Raw genomic sequence first — 21114 nt, forward strand, 5'->3', positions numbered from 1 at the left:
TTCAGCTTACTTCTTGATAAGCAAGGGCCTTAGGAGCTTGGGGTGATTCGAGCAATAAAGTTTAAAGCTTAATTACAAATGAAGAAACAAATGGGCTGCTTCCCCTTGGGCTGGAGGTTTTTATCACACCAGTCATGGAGGGGGTGTATCTAATACCACATGAACTCCCTTATGACAAGCAGCAGCCCCGGTTCCAGCAACAAGCCAAGAGTTTACCCATCAGCCTCACACTTTGACAGTAACACACAATCTGTCTGGCAAAAGTACAGCACAGCTATACTGACCACTGAGCCTTACCCCTCTCCTTTCCCTTCTCCCACACACTTATCACACTTAGCACTGCTGGCCTGAGTATATTTGTGCTCAGCTGCCCCCCGGGAGTGGCTGACAAACCATCTTACTGGTACATTGGAGAGCTAAAAGTCTCCTCCAAACCTGACCCAACAATTCTGCAGCTACACACTGAAAGATTTTGTTGCAAAGATCAAGTGATGTCAAGTGCAAAAGTATGAAAGTAACCACTATTTATTTTTAGGATTTCTAAACCTGGGTCCTTGGGAATTTTAATATTTATCAGCCCATTTACAAGACAAGTACAAAGGCCAACACCCTTAGCTAGAGATGCTGATTTGTGCTCTTTGCCTTGCTGAATACATTTTTCCAGGCAGAGAGCCTGAATTAAATTACTTTCAATCCTGAACTGCTCTCCAGTGATCAGCTAGTCAGCATAACCCTTCTTAAATGCTTCACAGCTGCTCCATTGATTCCATTGGGCTATGCAGGTAAACAGCACCTCAGAAGGACCCCATGAAGCCAAGGTGCTTCCAACCTGCACCCACAGCTCTGCAGTGCTCCTTTTCCCAGTGCACAACCTGACATGTATGGTGTATTTCAAACAGGTGCATTACAAGCTCAGTGTCAAGCTTGTGAAAACACCAGAAAAAAAACCTCAGCTGATTCTTGTGGTCTTTGGATTGGTTGTTTTAGGAAAAAGAGTTGTACGGTGGTAGGAGGAAGAAGAAATAGTACTTACAAGAACTGTAGGATCAAGAGCAGCAATGCCTCACCCGAAGCTGCAGGACTGATGGTCAGTGTGCATGGCTCTGCTATGCTTAGTAGAGGTAGGGCTAGTCCCAACAAATTAAAGACATTAACTAAAGAGGCACAGAAAGCTGATCAGCAAAAGTTTTGGGTTTTTTTTTAAATATTGGGGTGACTTCCTATGTCTGTTTAAAAGCTGGATTCACATCTGAACCAGCCAACTCTATTCCCTCTCTCGTACCTGCATACAGCTACGTGTTGCTGAGGAGAAAATCCCATCATTTTGGAGCTCTGTTTTAAGTTGGGAAGAACTGGAGATACCTATCGGGCTCCACTGGTGACAAAGAGAGCTTGGATAAGCATACACTCATGGAATTGTTCTGACTGAAAAAGGCCTTTAAGATCATGGATTCCAACCATTAAGCCAACTGTACCATGTCCAGTGCTAAACCATGTCCCTAGGCACTACATCTCTATGTCTTTTAAACATCTCCAGGGATGGTGATTCCACCACCACCTTGGGCAGCTTGTTCCAGTGTTTAATCACTCTTTCAGTGAAGCAGTTTCTTCCAATATACAATCTAAACCTCCCCTGGCACAACTTCAGCCCATTTCCTCTTCTCCTGTTGCTTGTTAAAACAACTTACAGAGGGTTCAAATTGAACAGGAGAAATCCCCCCTTGTGACTTTTAGGTCACTCTGGGTTTATAGGCAAGTCACCAGCCAGATTCAAAGGGACAGTCTTTGACGGGTGAATGTAAAGGGGCTGGCAATCCTCTTGGCACTTCACCATTTTGCTGGTTGTCTTTGTACTTAGATAATCTTTGCTACATAGTGACCTGGCAAACAAAGTCAGCAGTCCGTGGCAATCTTGTTCAAAAAGTACATATATTTAATAATGATAACAAATACAGTTTTTTCCCCCTGGAATTCCCACTACTGTATTTAAGTAAGTCCCTACTATGGTCACTGCAGTTTGACTGTACAGAGCTACTGTCTAAGCTGGATACATGGTTACGTTTTAGCAGTGTAGTACTCATATATTCTCTATAAATATAATAAAAGATTTAACATCTCTGTTTTCATTCTGATTCTTCACATATTTACTGGGTTTTCACAAAAAAAAAAAAAAAAAAAAAATTACATGTCTCTTTCCTGCCTCCCCCAACCTTTTATTGGGTTCCAAATAAACCTGAGTTTGCAATTCAAGTCAGTGTCTGCCATCTGTTCAGGTACACAAATCCGATGCACATAAAAGATGGGATTTCAGTGTTCCCTGCTCGCTAGCTTTGCAGCACAAACACGTTCTTAGCATGAAGAAAAAGAAAATGCTTAGACTTGGACATTTTTAAAACACAAGGAAGACCTAAAATGGACACCTGAGATTCACAGGTGCTCTGTACAAACATAAGATGACGTTTTTCAATCTGAAAATGAGTAAAATTGTTTCAGGGATGTCTTTCTTCCCAGACTGGGATTTTTATGTATATTATTTCACAGGTGGCTGAACTACTCCAGAGGGTGTCCTAGCTACACTGAGGAATGCAACAAGATGCATATGGGCTCCCCCACACCAAACTGACAGGCAGCTTCAGAGCTGAGGTGAAGGTCCCATCTGCAGGGATGAGAAGGGTGCTCTGGGCATTCACGCTCTGATGGTTTTGCCAGCAAGCGTTCCTAATACTGAACAGTCCAGTTATCTGCTCTGTCCGTATCTGGTTTAACGTCCCTATTTTTTTTTCTTGCTCATTTTGGTGTAAGGTTGAGAACTGGGAACACGCACTCAGCTGTGGGCTCTGCTGGGGAACATCTCCCCTGCCCCTGCTTGCCCTTCCCCGCCCCAGTCCCTGTGTATCTTTCTCAAGAAACTGGAAGGAAAGCTTTTCAAACAGGGGCAATTGTCAGCATTTGCACAGACACCAAAGCAACGGGACCATAAAATAATTTGCAAGAATATTGGTAAAAATGGGGCACGGATTTCTACTGGTGGGCTTGATGCAAAATCCCTGTTTTCCAACAATAGCCCCATGAAGAAGACAATGCCTCTGCTGCCTGGGTTTTGAAATAACATCAAGGGAGTGGGTGGCAGTGGGGCACATGCAGGACAGGGCTGCCCACTTGAGAACCAGACTGGAACAAGCTTTGTGGAGATGTCCTGTACACACAAACAGACACACAAGCGCAGTGCTGACAGTAGAAAAGAGTAGTCTTTGGCTAAACCTTCTAATTTATAGGAAATGGTTTTTTGAAGACAAAAAACAAACAAAAAAATGTTGTCAGCCTCTTAGATGTAACATTTACTTAGAAAAACAAGACCAGTATGTAGAACATGGTGCCTTTTAAGAAAGTTAATCTTCACTGCTCATAAATACAATTTTCTGGTAATCACTGTGCTACCAATCTTCCAGTATAAAATGGCATTGGTACAGTTTCATGTGTCCTTTGTTAGTCTTTTTAATTCACTGCAGTCTCTCAGAAAAGCTTTCAGGTATTTCCAATGCTGTAAAGGGAGCTAAAACAGTCCTGCACATAGGCACGCCATGGAACTAGTATGGCTACAAAAATCAGAGGTGACTGCATTATTTAAACACAGAATGTTGCAACCTGGATTACTGCTTGAAGCATCCTCTTGGAGACCCACCATGTGAGAGGAATGTGTAGTAGATTTCCAAGTGATGAAACTTGTTTTCAAATAATCATGTTTCTTCTGAGTGACATATTTAAATCACCATTTTCTCTAGGAAAATAATTATCCTGTGATTAGCTACTTTAGGTAATTACCAGTAAAATCTGCTTCTTCACTTCCAGTACTCCCTCCTCTTCTGAATTTTTAGATCACTTGCGCCTTTATTCAGGCTTCAACCAGCTTCATCTTTGTGGCAGTGTTCACTTAGCAAGTTGACTTCAGTATCTTGAGTTTTTTCCACTTGTCTAGCCACATGAACAATGCCTGTAGCAGTACAACGTACTGTGCGGTACAGGCAGATGAAGCACGCACAGTCTTACCACAGATCCTGGATGGGACTGGCATTCATGGCATCACACAGATTGCCATGATGAATCAAACCATTAATGCTTACTGGTTTTCCAGTCTAGAAGAGAGCAGTGAAAATACATAGTCATGTAGCTCTTTCAAGACATGTCTTACTACACAGTCAGATGCCAAATGCTCATATTTCCAAACAGCACAAGCAGAGCCCTCATCTTTCAACTTTAATATACAGGATAATACCTTCCTTACAAGCAGACCTCTGATTCTCTACATTGGACCACTGTAGTGTATTGTGTAGTGTCAGTAACATGCCTGTGGCTCTCCCTTTTTGTTAAAGGTAAAAAAGTTCAGGTCCCAGAGAGCAGCAGTGAAAATCCCAGGATGTCAGACTAACACTGGCCACTGACAGCATCTGCTGCATTGAAGGAAATCTGCGTGGGGCTCATCTGCTGCAGCTGAGGCATCCTTGCTTCCAGCGGTTTGTCGCTCGCCGACTGCATCGTCTGGTTCCTCTTCCGCAGCATCTGTCCAATCCCCATCATAGGGAATCTGCCTCTGCTTTTAACACAGTTAGGGCTGCCCAAGGGATTGTTGGAAACCAGCTGAGTAGGGGACACTGCTTCTTCCTTCGCTTTTTCTTCATACGTGAACGAGACTTGGGTGGGGTGGATGGGGGACGTACTCCCTGGCTGAAAAAGTGGGGACAGTGTCCTTTCACTTGAGCTTTTGTAAGGGAAATTCATTGGTGAGCCTAAAATCCTGTACTGATGAGAGGGGGAAACCTGGTCTGTTTGGTCCTCTCTGTCAACCGACTCGAAGGAGTGCACAATATTCAGGATGAGAGGAGAGTCCTTTGCCCGGCCCCCGATCCGGGCTGGCTCCTGCTGTGGGGACTCCTGCCTCTTGAGGAGCCGAGGGGTTCTAGGGGGTGGCTGCTGGACTTCGAGGTACTCCAGAGAGCTGGAAGTGACACATCCTGTCTTGGTTGCCAGGGGTTCATGGAAAGGGCTCACCCCCCCGCTGGAGTCTGCAAAGCAATCAGAAAAGGAACCAGAAGAGCCAATTGCATTTAGCAGCACTGCCTCCTTTGCCTCACGGCAGACAGCATCCAACATCATCTTTAACAAATTTTAGAAGAGCGTGACAAATGCACTAGCTAAAACAAATGGTCTCAGGGATCTACTCAGAACCTAATTCCCTGACTCCCATTTGATACTTACGTTGTTGTTTCACGGGTAATTTATCTGCCACTTTCCTCAAAGGCAGGAAGAGTGCTTAAACTCAGTAAGACAAGGACATGAAATGGAAAACCACAGATGTCTTCAGCTGTTTGTATTAATTATGTCCTCTAAGGCCATGTCTGAGAAATCTCACATTTCTCCTTTCTTAGAAGAACTTTGCATGGTTTTAAGTGGGTCTGTGTACTGTATTCACTGACATACCTAGAGATGCAGGGGACAACAGTGAGCTAATCCCTAATGCCCTGCCATGCCTTTTGGAAAAGAATCTGCTCTTGGTTTCACACATGTAAATACGGAGTAGCCAGATTCAGGCAGTTTCAGTTGTAACAGATTTGCTGCATTGACTTCAGTGAGAATCTTCCTCCAGCAAGGACTGAATATAATTGAACAATCTTTGCAGGATTTGGCCCAACAAAGCAAAACAACTCATGGAGAAGATCTGCTCAGTTTCTACAGGATGCTGCCACTCCCTTATACCAAGCTAAGTACAAGAAAACACATTTTGCTGCCTTTATGGAAAACTCTCCAAGGAGCCAGCTTTGCTAGGTTCCCCCTAATTGAAAGAATATCAGACAGGCAGTTAATAACTGTTCACATGTTCCCTCGGTCTCAAATCATCTAAAAGAGAAATAAAATAATTTAGGTCTGCCAGCCCTCATGTCACAGCCACAAATCTCACATGTATTTCTTTTGAAAAGGATGGTCTGTGGTCTTGCCAGGGGTTGAGACCTAAATGAGTGCACAGGATGAAATCACACTGAGAACTGTCTGGAAAAAATGTTTGGGAAAAGCAGACCAGGTTTAATTTCATTAAATTTCTTTCCAAAATGGGTCAAAATTATTTGACCATTTCATTTAAGAAGTGTCAAAACATAGCTTCCATAAGCAGGTAAATGCATTAGCTGAGATCTGAATGATTTTGAGGTTTCAGTTCAAAAAAAGCAGGGAGAAATCTAAAGAGGAAAAAAAATGAACCAGGTCTGCTTGCCCCTGTATTTCCCTCCCAAAAGCAATGAGAACATGGACAAAATGAGCATTTTTTAAAGTTTTTTACATTTTTCAGATGAAGTATTTCCCATTTCTCTCCAGTTCCATGGACTACTGCTACCTTGCAGCAGTGGTGCTTGTGCTGCCAGATGAACATCATTTTGACATTTTTTAAGGCAGAAAACATCAAATGATAAGTTTTCTAAGCCACCATTCTAAATAACCCCCTGACACTCAGTAAGCATTTTACATCATTGTATTTCCCCACGCTACTTTGTAGTGACCTCCCCTTGTTTAGTTCCCTCACTTAACATCCAGCTATGTCACCTTCCTGCTCCTGTGTCTCCTGTCCACATGTTCAGTAGTGACATCCCGCTTTCCCACTGACTCCCTTTTTCCTCCACTTCTTCCTTCTGCTCCTTTTGTGAGCAGCTCTCACCCATCCTTCCCAGGCTGACTCCTACCTTGTGTGATTAGTGCTCTGCTCTCCTTTTGCTGTCTGAGATGTGCTGGGGTTGACAGTCCCACCTGAATTTCTTCTCAGCTGTTAATTTCCCCTTCCTTCACCATCCCCTGCTGCACATTACTTCTCCCAAGGATGCCCCATTACTGGCATTCTCCTCAGGATCAGGGATTTCTTCCTGTGCTGTCCCTTTGTTCCCTCTTAGCAAAGCCCATTCCTTGGTAGGAAGAAGCTTGTCTACCAGCTTTGGCTTGGAGTGATCTGGGGTGGGTGTTGATGCTTTGAAAATGCCAGTAAGAAGTGCAGCTGATTTCGTATAAATATGTATAAACAGGGAAAGAAACCTTTTTTTAAAACACTGTGGGAATTCTATCAAATAAAAAGAGAAGTAAAAGTGAGCACTCATGACTGCTGAACATCATGGTTTCCTCAGGACTTTTCATTCAGTATTTGACTATGTTATCTACTCCTCTTTCCCATACCACCTCCAGAGCAGACAGTAAATCCAAGCCCACGACCACTTACCAGCAAACACAAAGCACAACATGCAATACCACTGTCATTAACACCACACATGCCCACACATGCACGTGCACACAGGGACACACTGCTGGCATTTCTCCCACTGACCTTTCTCCAAACCTCCAGCCTTGGTGACTTTCCGGTCCTTCAGCAGAGCCTTGGTGTTCTGTATCTGTGAGATAAGACAGGAAGAAGGCTGTCTATATGAAACTGGACTTTTCTCTGTTTTCTTTGGGAGCTGACGGTGAAGACTTTCCCCTTTCTTTTCTTGTTCTTTGAGTTTTTTGTCCTTTAGGTTGTAAAACAAACAAGAACAATTTGGTTTACTTAAGGGAGGTTTAAATGAACCCTAGAATTAAAAGCACAGCACTTACCAAAGTGCTGTATCTTACTGCATCTTACTGAAAAGTCTTGTAACTACAAGTCTATTTTTTTAAAAAATGCAGCAAAAGTCCTTCATCCAATTATGTGCTGTAGTTTTCCTGGTAATAATGCACTAACCAAAGGCTGGCTCTCTTGGTGATTTTCCTTTGAAAGTTCATTGACATGAAAGCTATCAAAACCCTAAAATGCAAAGTAACTTGCAAACATGTGAGAGGGAAAGAAAGATGCAGAAGACAGCTTGGGTTCTCTTGGGCCACCAAACAGCTCGGGAGACATACTAAGACAACTAAGAGGAAAATAAATGCACAGAATCTGTTTTGATGATTCCCAGCTCAGACAGAGTTCAGCTCCCTGCACAGACAGCATCTGAGCACCACTGGGCTCGTTAACCTTCGAATTTTCAGGAATTACAGAGTTGGAAGGAAGAGCTTCAGTGAATCATGAACTGGGGTTTTTACTTTTTTTTACAGAAGAGCTTAGGTTACTTGGAAGAACAAGAACCAGAGACCCTCTGTGAGCGCCTCACTATCCTCACTACCTCAGTCTCCTTTTGCATGAATTTCTTGTCCCCAGTCTTCTCCTTATCCCCTCCACTTTATTTCCCTTTAGCAAGCTAAAGCTGGCTAAGCCTTCCACAGAAACAAATACATTGTGGAGCCATCATCACTTTGTGTGATACCTCTTCTTTCACCTTGTGTCTTCCTCCTTGCATTTAGAGGCAGCAAACACCTCTGTCACGGAAAATTTAATCATCCCTGCCTGTGTTGTACTTGGAATGCTGCAACATTTGATCTGTCCCAGGCACTATCTTGGCAAGCACAGTCACTATTGATGATGATGGTGAAGTAATAACAACAGCAGCAGTAATAACAACACTGCTGTGTGAATAACACCTTGCAATAATAGAGACAGTGGGAGCTGTATGGTTAATTTTAAGCCCACCAGACTGGTTTTCCTCTCGAGGCTCTGAAGCTGTTGTCAAGTTCAGCAGAGATTGGGCCCTATCGAGTTTTTTTTTTTAAAGGTACTTGTGAGGATGACACCAAGTGCTGACTATAACAACCCTAAAGGAGACAATAAAGGCTTTCTGCTATTTTGGACAGGTGAGGGAAGAATTTGCATGTCATTTGCTAGAGCATCTGTCAGAATGCAGGACTTTTCAATTCTGAGATGTTTTTTAGCCTAATGGTGCAAGAGTCAAGCTGCAGCTCCTCATCACTCTGCTCTGAGACACCTGACAAGTGCCCCTGACTTTGCCTTCCCACTGCTTTAATGATTTATAAGCAGCAGTAACACAGTCATACCGCACAATTACAGCACCCAAGTAAAAGACAACCCATATATCCAATGTTAGCAATTAACCACTTTGCCTACAATTGATTAATTACCACTGATTAATGTTGCAAATAGTCTTATAAGAATTTTTAAAATTTATTAAGATCGTTTCTCTTACATGACAGTTGTTGGCGGGCAAATGACCAAAATCCTAAATCCACAAGGTGCCACATACTATTATATTTTAAAATGAAAGCAAGATTTTCTTCAGAGGAGGTATAAAAGTTCCCTTTTCACTGTACCATGCACAGCCATGTAATGGCATGCTGTCACACAATGCAGGAGTTGTACCGGTATGTTATACTTGAATAGGTTTGGCATTACATCATCCTCTGCTATTTCCTGTCCTGACCTCAACCCGAAAACCTACTCTTAATCCTAGCAATGGATTTAAAAAGGAGATAAAGGGTGTTTGCCTTGGCAATGTCTAAAATAGTGATAAGACAATAACATGAGTTCTGAAAAATTGCAAATTCTCTGAGTCCGAGCCCATTGCCTACACTGCAGGAGGCAAGTATCCCCAGAGCTGGTCCCCTAAATTCACTGTAGGGACCACTCATCACATAAGACCCCTCCAAAAAAAAGAGTGAGGTAGAGAGAGAGAGATTGCTGCCTCCTTCCCTTCTTCTCTGTATCGTCCATCCACCCCGAGCACCAAAATGGAATCAGCCTGCCAAACACCCTGGTTACTCAGCACCCACAGCACCTCTCAGCACCCTCCATCCTGGTGCACTAATCCCAACACCCCAGGTTAGGAAATCTCATGGAGAAGAGGGGCTGGGCATGGACACAGTTTGAGCACCCCGCTTCCTGCACCAGCTACAAGCAGTGCTGCTGCCAGGCAGCCCCTCACCCGAGGCAAAGCCCTAATTTCACATCTCTGCCATGAGGTGGAAGAAATTCTATCAGCTGCTGAAGCTGAAGCTGACCAGCTCTCTCCCTGCTATTCCCATGGCAACGCACAGCTACACTCTCTGTGTGGTGTTTGCCTAGGGACCAGTTCCTCCCAGTTCCCCTCTGGCAATGGGGGGCTGATAAGGGGACTCTTACCTACAGTTCAGACCCATCCCTGAGTTCTGGTGGTACCCTCTGAGCCCAGAGTCATGAGAGAGACATTACTGGGGCTGTGCTCCCATACACAGGAAGGCATTTTAGGAGAGATCATAGAACAATGGAAGGACTTTGGTTGGAAGGGACCTTTTAAGGTTATCTAGTCCAATACCCCTGCAGGGAGCAGGGATATCTTTAACTACATCAGGTTGCTCAGAGCCCCACCAAGCCTGACCTTGAATGTCTACAGGGATGGGGACTCAACCACCTCTCTGGGCAACCTGTTCCAGTGTACCACCCTCACAGTAAAAAACCTCTTCCTAATATCCAATCTGAACCTACCCTTCTCCACTTCAAGACCACTGCCCTTCATCCTATCACTACATGTGATAGGATACTATCCCTTCCCAGATTTCCTGCAGGCCCTTCAGGTACTGGAAGCCTGCTTCTTGGTCCTCCTACAGTCTTCACCTCTCCAGGTTGAACAACTCCAACTCCCTCAGTCTGTCTTCACAGGAGAGGTGCTCCAGCCCTGTGATCATTTCCGTGGACCCAGATGTCTGTCACAGTTACAAACAGCTGTAGCATCCTAGGGTCTGTATTCACCCACGTGTGCTGTCCCAACACAGTAAGTGTAACACACCTATTGACTCATGTAAATACAGCTAGAGTGTTATAAACATGCTTTATATTCACCTATCCCCATACACAGTAAGAACATGCTGCATTATTATTATTGTAGTGTCTGCACTGCGATTGCACCAAGATAACTATTTCAAGAAAGAAATGACACCCTCTCATTTTCTGCTGGGAATAAGTCCAGGGAGCCTTTACTCCTAGGGTCACACAGCAGTGCTACTTTCAGTTTTCAATTATCCTTGCAGAACTCAAATACCAGTTCCCCTCTAGGAGCAGTGGGGGTTTCAGGACCACCACCAAACCAGCCCACATGCTTTTCTCTTGGCCAGACATAGAGCACAGGCAGGCCTTGCTGCAGCCTCCCCTGCATGGGGTAGATACCAAGAAGCTGTGAGCTCATGGGCAGGATGTGGCTCTCAGTCACTGCACAGAGGAGTGGCACCAGCAGCTGGAAGAAGCTGGTCCAGAGAGCATCAGGATGCACCATGCAACATCCACAGCGTTCACTTCCAAGTACCTGCCAGGGGAAGGCTGCCCTGCAACAGCTTGAAGTAAACTGTAAAAGAGCATTTTGAAATATTATACTCACTGAGCCTACCCACTGCTGATGCATTTTAGGTAAGGTGGTTTTTGATTTATGTAAGCAAAGAATGGTAAGTACTTTGCTCTGATATTTCCATCTGGCTTGCAGTTCAGCTTGCCTTGCAAGCAAGACTTTAAGATAAACAAAACCAGCCATCATACAAATCTGTCCCTGCAATTAGATCATCCCTACAGTGCCAAAGAGTAGCTTTTGGATTAGGTATACTCTTCAGGAATACTGTTCTTTGTGTTGGTAGGTAGGACACAGCCCATACTACTATTGTAATTGTAGTGCTTGGCAAAGAATCAGCCAGGGAAATAAAATCCAGCCATTGAAAAGACTCCTATTATCTGATACGCACTCTTTTAATACAATTTTCCCTCTTTAGTTGCAGTCATAATTACAGGAGACCAACACAGCAAAAGGTAACCTGGTTAAAACTTTCTCTGGCCAAAAGTCACTCATGATGCAGTGGGCTAGCTCTGCATCACTTCTGCTAGGACGCAAGAAGTAGTAACCTGGGCTGAGTTTTGTGCTAATACAGTTTCACCATTTTTGATTGTCAAGAGAGTGTTGGCTCAGGACACCAGGAACATCATCAGGTGACCAGGGTGGAACACCCTGACTGTCACTAAGCTATCTGTTCTACACCACCAAGGTGCTGGTACTCAAGGCAACAGTTACAGGTTTCTTACAACACCAGCAACTTGCACCCCAGAATGAAACTAGAGAGCCCCCTGAAGAAGTCTGTATTGTTTTGTACTTCTATTTTGTTCATAAAAGCTGTACACTTCCTCTCCAGGGGGTTGATATTTATTCCTTCAGAAAGAAATCGAGGGAAATTTCTTCCTACACAGGCAAGACCACAGGTCTTTTTTTTCTCCACAGGTCCAGAAACCCATTGCCTTAATCACAATCACCAGGGAGCCTCAAATTCAGTCTGCTATCCAAGTGCCTTAATGAGTTTTCATGAACTTTACCTCATGGGAGTCTTTATTTGCCTTGTATTTTTCTATCTGGTATAGTTGGTTCTTGTGGCAAATACTGTCCTGGCCTTCAGATTTCTGTGGAGAGAAAAGCACAGGAAAGTAAAGTACTTAAGATAACTAGAGAAAGCTAACGTTCAGTTACTGCTTAATGGACCATATCCACTCTTGTCCTTCAGTGGAGATGCATCAACTTACAAAGATGGTGCATTTGGTCCACTACATTTCAAATATCATTGATGGCATCATCATTAAAACAAGCTTGCTAAAAAAAATGAGAAAAGAAAAAAACTAAGATGCTATGGTCAGATCAGAAGGCTGTTGGACATAGTTTTGCTAAGATTCAAACACATTAAGAAGAAAACTCCATAGGCATCTATGTGGAGAGGCCCAGAAAAGAGAGTGTGCACCTCATCTTTGTGCACCGTGCCCATCCTAGCACTCAAGCCAAGTACCATGCAAAGTGTGGCTGAAGAGCTGAGAACCCCTGGATGTACAAGAAAGGGTAATGTGAGGCAGCAGACTCCTGCCCCAGAGAAAGCTGCTGTGCAAACCCTTCAGCAGGGTTTCTGACACCCAAGCCATACCCAGCCAGGGGTGTGGAAGGTCAGCAGGAGATAAGGAATTTCATATTCATGTTATTTCTCATATAAAACTTTCCACTATGCTTTCACTTTAAAAAACAGTAAAATTTTAATGGCTCTTAAGCTTCCTCTTGGTTTCCTGAATGAAATTACATTGTATTATTGATATTTCAAGAAGCAGAATTATCTCAACATATGGACACAGTTCAGCACAAACCACAAGTAAGGCTCTGCATGACAAGTTTGCTAAGGGTAGGGTTAACTGCCTAGGCAGAGGAGATCTCCTCTGGAAACAGGGACTCATCAGATGTAAAGCTCTCAGCAATTACCTCTGAAACCTGGGGAATACTTACCTGAAATGCTCTCATTAGTTTGCAAGGAATACTTCTCCTTCATGGCTACTGCAAGAAAATCAGTAAGCAGTACTTACCCTAAGGCTTGCCAAGTAGCGCTCCAATTTCTTATTAAGTAGAAAGTAGATGGCAAGTGTGTGACTCGCCCTGTTTGAGAGCACAGTGTTGATGACATCGCTGTTCTTGTAGCCAAGCTTCTCAGTCATATGGAGCAGGACACTTTGGCTGAGGTCCTCAAGGTGAATCCTGCACAAAGAGAGAGGCAGAGCACATTCTTTGTGCCATCCTGCCAGTGAGAGCTCTCTCATAGGTGGGACATAGCTGAGTGTAAAGAAGAGGCCTGAAAAGCTCAGCAACAGGGGAGTGATTGGCATGAAAAGGGCAGGCTGTCTGGGAAACACAGGCACTGTGGGAAGTTGGGATAGATGAATGAGCAGCACCTTCCCCACCATGTCCTACCCTGATGTGAAACGGCACCACGATGCTCAGGATGCAGCCATTTGTTACCCTACATCTGACCAATGATGACTGTCAGGATCATCCAGCTGGCTTTGAATAAAAAGAGGTAATATCCAACTCAGATAGTTACCTTTGGCTTTCTGAAATGACCCTTTCCTCGTAATCAAACACCACTGCATTCAGTTTCACTCCTTACCTATTGCACAATATTCATGCACTGAGCAGCTAGGGAATTTCATGCTGAAGAAAGGGGATGCAGGGAGGGTTACTACAGCAGCTCTCAAAATGGTAAAACTGCTGATATATTCATGTCAGTCAAAAGCAAAAGTACAAGACAGACTTATGCATTTGCTCTTCTGTAACATCTACAATGGACTGAGAAATTAAATGAGAAGTACAGCAGCCTTGCGGATATGGCAAAGCATCTTCTCAGTCTAAGTTAAAACCAGATTTTCCAAAGAACTCTGCTTCTATTTAGACCTCTCAATGTGCCAGCCAGCTTCTCAGACGTATCTGTCAGCTCCCATCCATCTCTAAAGAAATGCTAGGTTTCTAAAGGATATTCCTTACTCCTAGTAGTAAGCCTAATATCTGGCTAAGGCACCTTAGGGAAGCTTAGGTTGTGGACTTTTTGACAATCTGTCTTCCTCCTCCCAAAGGACCATTCTCTGGTTTTGTCAGTCCTGCCCTGCTGTCCCCCTGTCCTGTGCACCTGTGATGCAAGGAATGATCAGACAGCAGTCTAGGTCTGATATAGATGACTTAGTTAGACAAGATGTCAAACAGTCTGGAAAATCTCAAATAACTCTTTTCCTTTACTTGGTGTGCTTATTAACATTTGCTCTGCACTAAGGAATGCTTGGCATTGGATTTTTTTTTTAAAGTTCAAAAGCAAAACTTATCTTGGTCATTGCTTGTTAAAGAATGTGGATAGCAAAAGAAATTCAAGCATTTTCTACTTGAAGTGCTCAGCAAAATGGGCATTTTTTGCTTCAGGGAATGTCTTTAATAAAAACAAACTTATAAAAAGCCTAGGAGAATATTCTCCTGAAAATGCAGGTTCTGCAATTTTTCCTCCTTATCTCCATGCTCTCCTTTTTCCTACCAAGATCTTGTCTTGAGAGCAATGGGTGCTACGTCCAGAATCGTGAAAGTGCACTGCAACAACATAACACAGTTTCTTGTTTGTTATAAAAAGCATGACTGGGAGAGGGAGTGTTTTTCCTTGAAAATTCAGTAATGGATTTTTTTATACTTATTTTGATGCAGCTCACCCACATCTGCACGCTAACAAAAACTTAAGAGCAATTCTGTCAAGGCTGACTCAAGTGGTGCTTTTTGAGGCAAGCTCAAAAGGACTCCAGTCATGTCTTTAAATATTACAAACTTCAGTGTTTTCCCTATAGGATTCCAGCGTGACAAATTCCAGACAGGTCAACCCTAGGGCATCAACTACTTAAACTAAAGAAACGCTATCAAAAAAATTAAGTGAAAGAATCTCTATGGATTTTATTCTTTACTGCTTCACATAAAATCTGAATTCAGCTAGGAGTTTCTACTTTTTTCTTGTTTTCAGACCAAGTGGTAAGAAAAGCAGTGCAGTGAGAAAAAAAAAAAAATGTTTTTTTCAATAACAAGGCATAGCATTCCACATTGATATTCCCTTTAGAAGTGCTTATAATAGGATTAGTATCATTACCATATATCCATACATGCATGAGCAAGCATATGCCCTCTCCATAGTTTGTCACTTAATTTTCTTCTGTTTTTCCATTTGTTTCCATTGCCTTGAGGAGGGAATGATTAACAGGCACCTCATAAAGAAAGAGCATTGCACAGCTTTTGTGTCTAACAGAGGCTGGCCTCTTCTCAAAGTCACCCACCTAACTACACCAATGAGCAGACCCTAGAAGGGATGCTTGCACCACAACTTGAGTAAAGCCTGACAACTGCAGGCTAAGAAGTCAAAAAGAGAGACATGAAAATGTACCTACAAATACAAAATAACCATGAAAGCCCATTCAAATACGATTTCTTTTTTCCTCTTTTCTACAAATCAGATGATGCACACAGAAAGAGAATTCAATTACCCATACAGCTTTCAGTTACACTTAGATTCACTTAACAGATGCCACGTTCTGTAGATTGATTAGACTCATTATGACAGTGATTTCATTAGCTTAATGAGTCATTTAGTTTACACTCGTTTTCCCTTTCTTTACCATACAGTGCTCATATGTACCATACTTCAGTAAAGTCCAATGCAACATGGAAACTCAGATTTCCTTTTCATGGATAAAATTTTACTACACAAATTAACTCAACCACCCTTAACTTTGGGCCAGTAGCATCAATATAATGTGTCTGCCTGTTCTTGTTCATATTCCTTGCAAAGCAATTGTTCACAGAGGGCATCTTTAGAGTCAGTCTATGTAAGTCTGAGGACTGCAGAGAGTTAGCCTCACATTTGCCCTCCCCATTGCCCATCTAGTGATGCCTCCAGGCATCCAAGCTGCTCAACATCTATCCAACCATACTGTGAGAGTGGGAGATCTGTTAATCTCTTCAGGTCAAACAAAATCATAGTCACAGCAATTCTCCACAATACAATAATTGAAAGTCAGGACCCTGCCTCTGGAAGGGAAATGCTTGCAGCTAAATTAGCAACCTCCGTTCACTGTCAATGCAGAGAGAAAAGGGAGATGACTCAGGTAGGAGCCCAGACAATGTGGGCTGCAACCTGTAAGCCAGCTAACAGCAGTGTCAGAGGGAAAGGTCTCAAAAAATTCTTGAAGATTCAGGGCTCACAATGATTTTCTCTGCCTAGGTCTCAACATGATCAAGTGGAGGAAGTACTCATCACCTCCTTCAGTAGTAAGGTGGGTGGTTCAGGTGCCTCTTAGCCCCACAGAAGTTGGACACCTGGCTCTGAAACATATTCTGCTCATCTGGCTAGGAGTGGAGCAGAAGGGAAAAGAGGCACTCTCACCAGCAAAGCTGTGGCCTGGGCTGAATGCTGAAGGCTGGCTGTAAGCATAGCTTAAACATGCAGGACAAGGATACAAAGGCTGCTCAACATCAAACCATCTTTGGTTGGAGGACAGCAGTTCAGACATTCAGACAAAAGTGAGTTGCCAAGCCCCTAGGCAAACACTATATCTGGTATCTGGCAACTGAATTAACTGTAGGGGAGAAGTTAGGATCTTCACTCAGGGACTCCTCTCTTAGCAGGAAATTGGGGCACCATCAAATTTTAAGCACCAAAAATTGTTTTTAGGTTGCTGTCTTTGCCTCAGTGTTCCTTAGGATCTTGGCCTGCAAGCTAGTAGCTCCTATAGTGAATCCTCTGCTAGTACTAGACTATGCATGAGACACAGCTGGAAGGCTTTGATATGGGAAAAAGGTTTTATCTGATCAAATACATATATATATATGTCTAGGTGGGTTGCCTGAGGCTCCATTTACAGTCACTGGAGAGGGATTTGGATTTCCTGGGCAAAATGTTATCCTATCGCAGAATCAAAAAGTCAGATGAATAATTCTGTGAAAAATGCCCTTATTTCTCTTCATTGACCAGGCTGGATGCGTCATGTGTTGACTCTACATTGCAGATGTCTGAGGTCAAGCAAGACTGTTTTAATGAAAGTGGACCACAAGTATCTTTCTTTTTTCCCCTAGACGGTTGTTTGACTGGCCATGAGATTTGTTCTCTGTATTTATTTATGCATTCAGCATTGAACAGGTATTCATGATCAACAACCAACAAGCAAGATCTTTAAATTCCGACCTCTCTCACCTGGGTTTTCATATTTACCTAATCCACAGAACCTCAGACGTATGCAGAACCTCATATATGTATGACAAACAAGCATAATATCATAGCTGATGTCACTCATATCCATTCCAAGGTCTGGAGCCATACAGTCATATGATCTGCACCCCATACCCTCCTGCAAATAATGCATCATATGCCAGCTTCTAATTTAAGGTGAGGCTTTTTTACCAGTTCAAGCAACACATATCTAATGGTCAATCCCAACAGCTTTTCAGACAGTCACAAAAGCAATCCCAGAAGATGCAGTGGGATGCTGTCACACAAGAAATAAAACTGCAGTGCCAGAGACATTTACTTTTTAACGGATATACACCCTGGCAGGCTTTCTCCTTTGTTTTGCACAGTACCTGTTTGGATATGTGACATTAGGTGGTGCTCTCCCAGGGTAATTCTCATTAAGCCATCGATTTGCAAGTGCTTGCTGGATGTTTGGTCTCTTTGCAGGATCTGGCTCTAGTAGAGATCGTAGAAAGTTTACGGCCGCTGTGAAGAAATCAAGAAAAACAACAGCTATGTCATATACTTTATGATGTAACATGGTAGCTGAGTTACTACAGGTGTGTAGCTTCACTGAGAGTATACTAAACCTTATGGTATTCTAATGTCCTTGAGAAAAAGGAAAATCCACTAAAGGATTAGTAAGTAAAATAAACAATGATTTACACTCACGATGATTTATAGTGTCATAAAGGAGAGGAGAGAAAGCACCTTTTGTTTCAGAGCTTGTTTGAGGTTTCCAAGCAGTTAGCTAAAACTTATCTTTTGTCTGAGGACAAGAGGCTGATGTCAGGTCAGAGGCAAATCACTCCATCTGTATTTAAAGTAGAAGGAGATAGACTGGGGGTGAGTGGAGGGGAGGGATGCAGAGGTGCAGGGGAAGACATGGAAAATTGGCTCCCCTTGACATCCTAAGGACAAATCTCTCTTGGTTTCCATCCAAACTACAATCAGTTGCAGGAGGTTTTAGCCAAATTAAAAGAGTACAGTAAAATCACTACACTTCCTTCATTCTCTTTGCAGATACTGAACCTTTAACTTTCAGTGACATTCAACCATCCCTCAGGAATTTCTTGCAAAAACCCGAGGAAGTACTTTTCTGGTATGTTTGGAGTCATGTGCTTCTTATATGGTTAGGAGCACTGAAATCAAGTGATTTTTATAAAGACTCACAAAAAGTGCATATCTGAGCTGAAAACAAACTCTGTTTTGACTAGGTCTAGTCTTTATTCCTCATATTACCAGGGCTGGATCCAGTTTATCAGCTACAAGATAGTAGAGTTAACTGTCTTCTACAATTCCCTTCATGAAAGATAAAGAAACCTACTTCTGGGAAAATTAAAATTGGAATTATTTTGTAGAGGACATACAGTCAAGTAAGATCATGCCAAATTATTCCCAAATGAAGTCAATGGCAAGTGAGAAGCAGAAGTGATGACTGCAGCACAGGTTTCACCAGGTCAGACGGGCAGAACCTTGGGGACTTTTTACCACCTTCTGCCATAGCAGAGCTGTGGTTCCCCTCCTGCACTCTCCTGAGTGTGTCGTGTCTACTCCTCTCCTTGCTGCCCTGGGCAGTGGCAGCCCAGGACCACTGTGGCACATCAGGGTGGGACGCCTGCTCTGGGCAAGCTGCAGTACAGCCTTGCCAACAGAGTTACTTCATCTCAGTGCAGGCAAACCAGACCCCCTAAAGGCTTGTGTTACAAAGAGATCAAGCTGCATGTGCTAATACCTCGATGCTAGAAAACTGAATTACAAGCCAGTTGCTCACATTTGGCTTTAGAGGTGTTTGGTCTGACCACCACAGCATGCATAGAATCTATGCCCTCTGTTCTGAAGCAAAGCAGCCGTGATGTTCCTTCTGCAGCAGCAGTAGGGTGAAACCTTCGTGAATCCCCATTCCCACATCCAACTTAAGGAGAAGAACATTCCTGCCATGAAGCCATGATGTAGTCATCTGAAAAGGGCATACACCTAAGTACAGGCATACACCTAGGTAACAGTGTACCTAGGCATACCTAGGGACAGTGCTACTGCTCTCCACAGATTCTCCTTTACCGGGCTGCTGCCCTCCTTCATGTTTGCCTGGGCACTCCCCTCAACATTTTTATTTTTATTTTTATTTTTTATTATTTTTATTATTTTTATTTATTTTTATTTTTATTTTTGTTTTATTTTTATTTTTATTTTTATTTCTTTGAGCTCACCCACACCACCCCACACACAGTATGGGAAGGGATGGCTGGGCTGATGCACCAGGCTGGGGTGGGTACAAGGGAGGGAGGCTTTATCCCCAACTAAATTAGGATTACACACAATGGTTGCTGGCTCCTACAGCCTGGGTAACTCAGTGTTCTACATCCTGCAAAAAATCAACTATCAGCTGGAGGGGGCCCTGAGAGGCTATCAATTTCACTGCAGGCCTACTGTCAAAAAGTTAATACGTGGAAGAAAGAGAATTCTGATCATGTATTTACTGGTTCAGCTAAGCATCGACTGCTGCTTTGGGTTTTTTCTAAGTTCTGTCTTCACAAATCACTGATTTATTTGAGATGCTTTAAATCCTTCCCACCATTTTTGTTTTTTTCCTGTGACAGCAATATTGCAGCAACAGCAGGTAAACCCACATCCAGGTTCATAAACCTGCTGGGAAGCTGATGCTGTGGCTGCTCTGTACATGCCCCAAGTTCCTCCTGTAATGCCTCCCTGGCACAGAACCCGCTGTTAGGGCAAACAACAAACCCCTTGTTCTTCCATCTGATCTCCTCTTTCTCCAGTACTTCCCCCATCTCAGAAATCACATGCATCCCATGGGTTCATAGCAAAGTAAACAACCTTTTCCCAATCTAACAACCTCCTGTCCATCACGACCACCTTTAGTTCCCACAGTATCCCTGAAATCTTTTTTTTTTAATTTATTTTTATTTTTTTCCCACATCCTGGGCTAAAGAAAACTAATCAAATGAGCCTTGTGAAGCACCACAAAAAAAAACCAACAGATCTAGACATGGAATGACTAATTCTGTATAAAGGATTCACCCCTGGTGAGGCTTCCAGGCCAGCTGGACCCAGGTGACATGGAGCAGATGAGAAAGAGCACCTTAGCCACCTTGAGCTGCCAGATGGTACAGGGAGAAGATAAGCCTTTTCCACTTAGTCCCACGGCTGTGAGATTTAAAAAATAATTCCCCAGGAAGCAAACACAAAGTTGTCCAATTGATTTTTGGACCCACTGCACCTGAAGCCATTTTTCCTGCTGCACTAAGCAGGCTGGTGAACAAAGGCTGCTGTGAACCATCCCATGGGCCTCATTTTGTGAGGCCTTGTCTACGATTTGCTCAAGGACAGCACTAATCTGATTACCTGGTGACCTTCACTCAGTGGAATTTTGTTCCTGTGGTGTAATTTTTGGTCAAACTTTGCTCTTTTGACTAATGAGAGCCCAGCATCATGAGACACTGCATCACTCTCTTAACTTCCTTGAGCATACTGAGCTTCAGGGGGGATTACTTGCTCTCTTCATCTTCCTCACCATGAATGAAAACAGCTAAAATCAGGCGTACAGGTGTTGTTTACAAAACCAGCAGGAGAAAGGGCAATGAGGTCATTTCACACGCCATGAGCAAGGCCCACTTAATAAAATCCTCCCTCTACACTACA

At 43.2% G+C, this 21114-nt stretch overlaps 1 protein-coding gene across 2 annotated transcripts in view; it reads right to left on the bottom strand.

The window, feature by feature from the left end:
* Positions 1-1910: 1910 nt before the first annotated feature.
* HUNK (hormonally up-regulated Neu-associated kinase) overlaps positions 1911-21114 on the bottom strand; it is a 59383-nt gene continuing 40179 nt past the window's right edge. Inside the window, exons 6-10 of one of the 2 annotated variants that reach the window (XM_071754584.1) lie at positions 17802-17937; positions 13238-13406; positions 12218-12301; positions 7355-7418; positions 1911-5060 (exon numbers count right to left, since the gene is read on the bottom strand). In XM_071754584.1, the coding sequence (XP_071610685.1) occupies positions 4423-5060; positions 7355-7418; positions 12218-12301; positions 13238-13406; positions 17802-17937 (1091 nt within the window). In that variant the 3' untranslated portion in view covers positions 1911-4422. Of the gene's footprint in view, positions 5061-7354; positions 7536-12217; positions 12302-13237; positions 13407-17801; positions 17938-21114 lie in introns of both variants that reach the window. The other variant, XM_071754575.1, reaches the window with a different exon arrangement.

Source organism: Heliangelus exortis, chromosome 1 (genome assembly GCF_036169615.1).
Source record: "Heliangelus exortis chromosome 1, bHelExo1.hap1, whole genome shotgun sequence".
NCBI lineage: Eukaryota > Metazoa > Chordata > Aves > Apodiformes > Trochilidae > Heliangelus > Heliangelus exortis.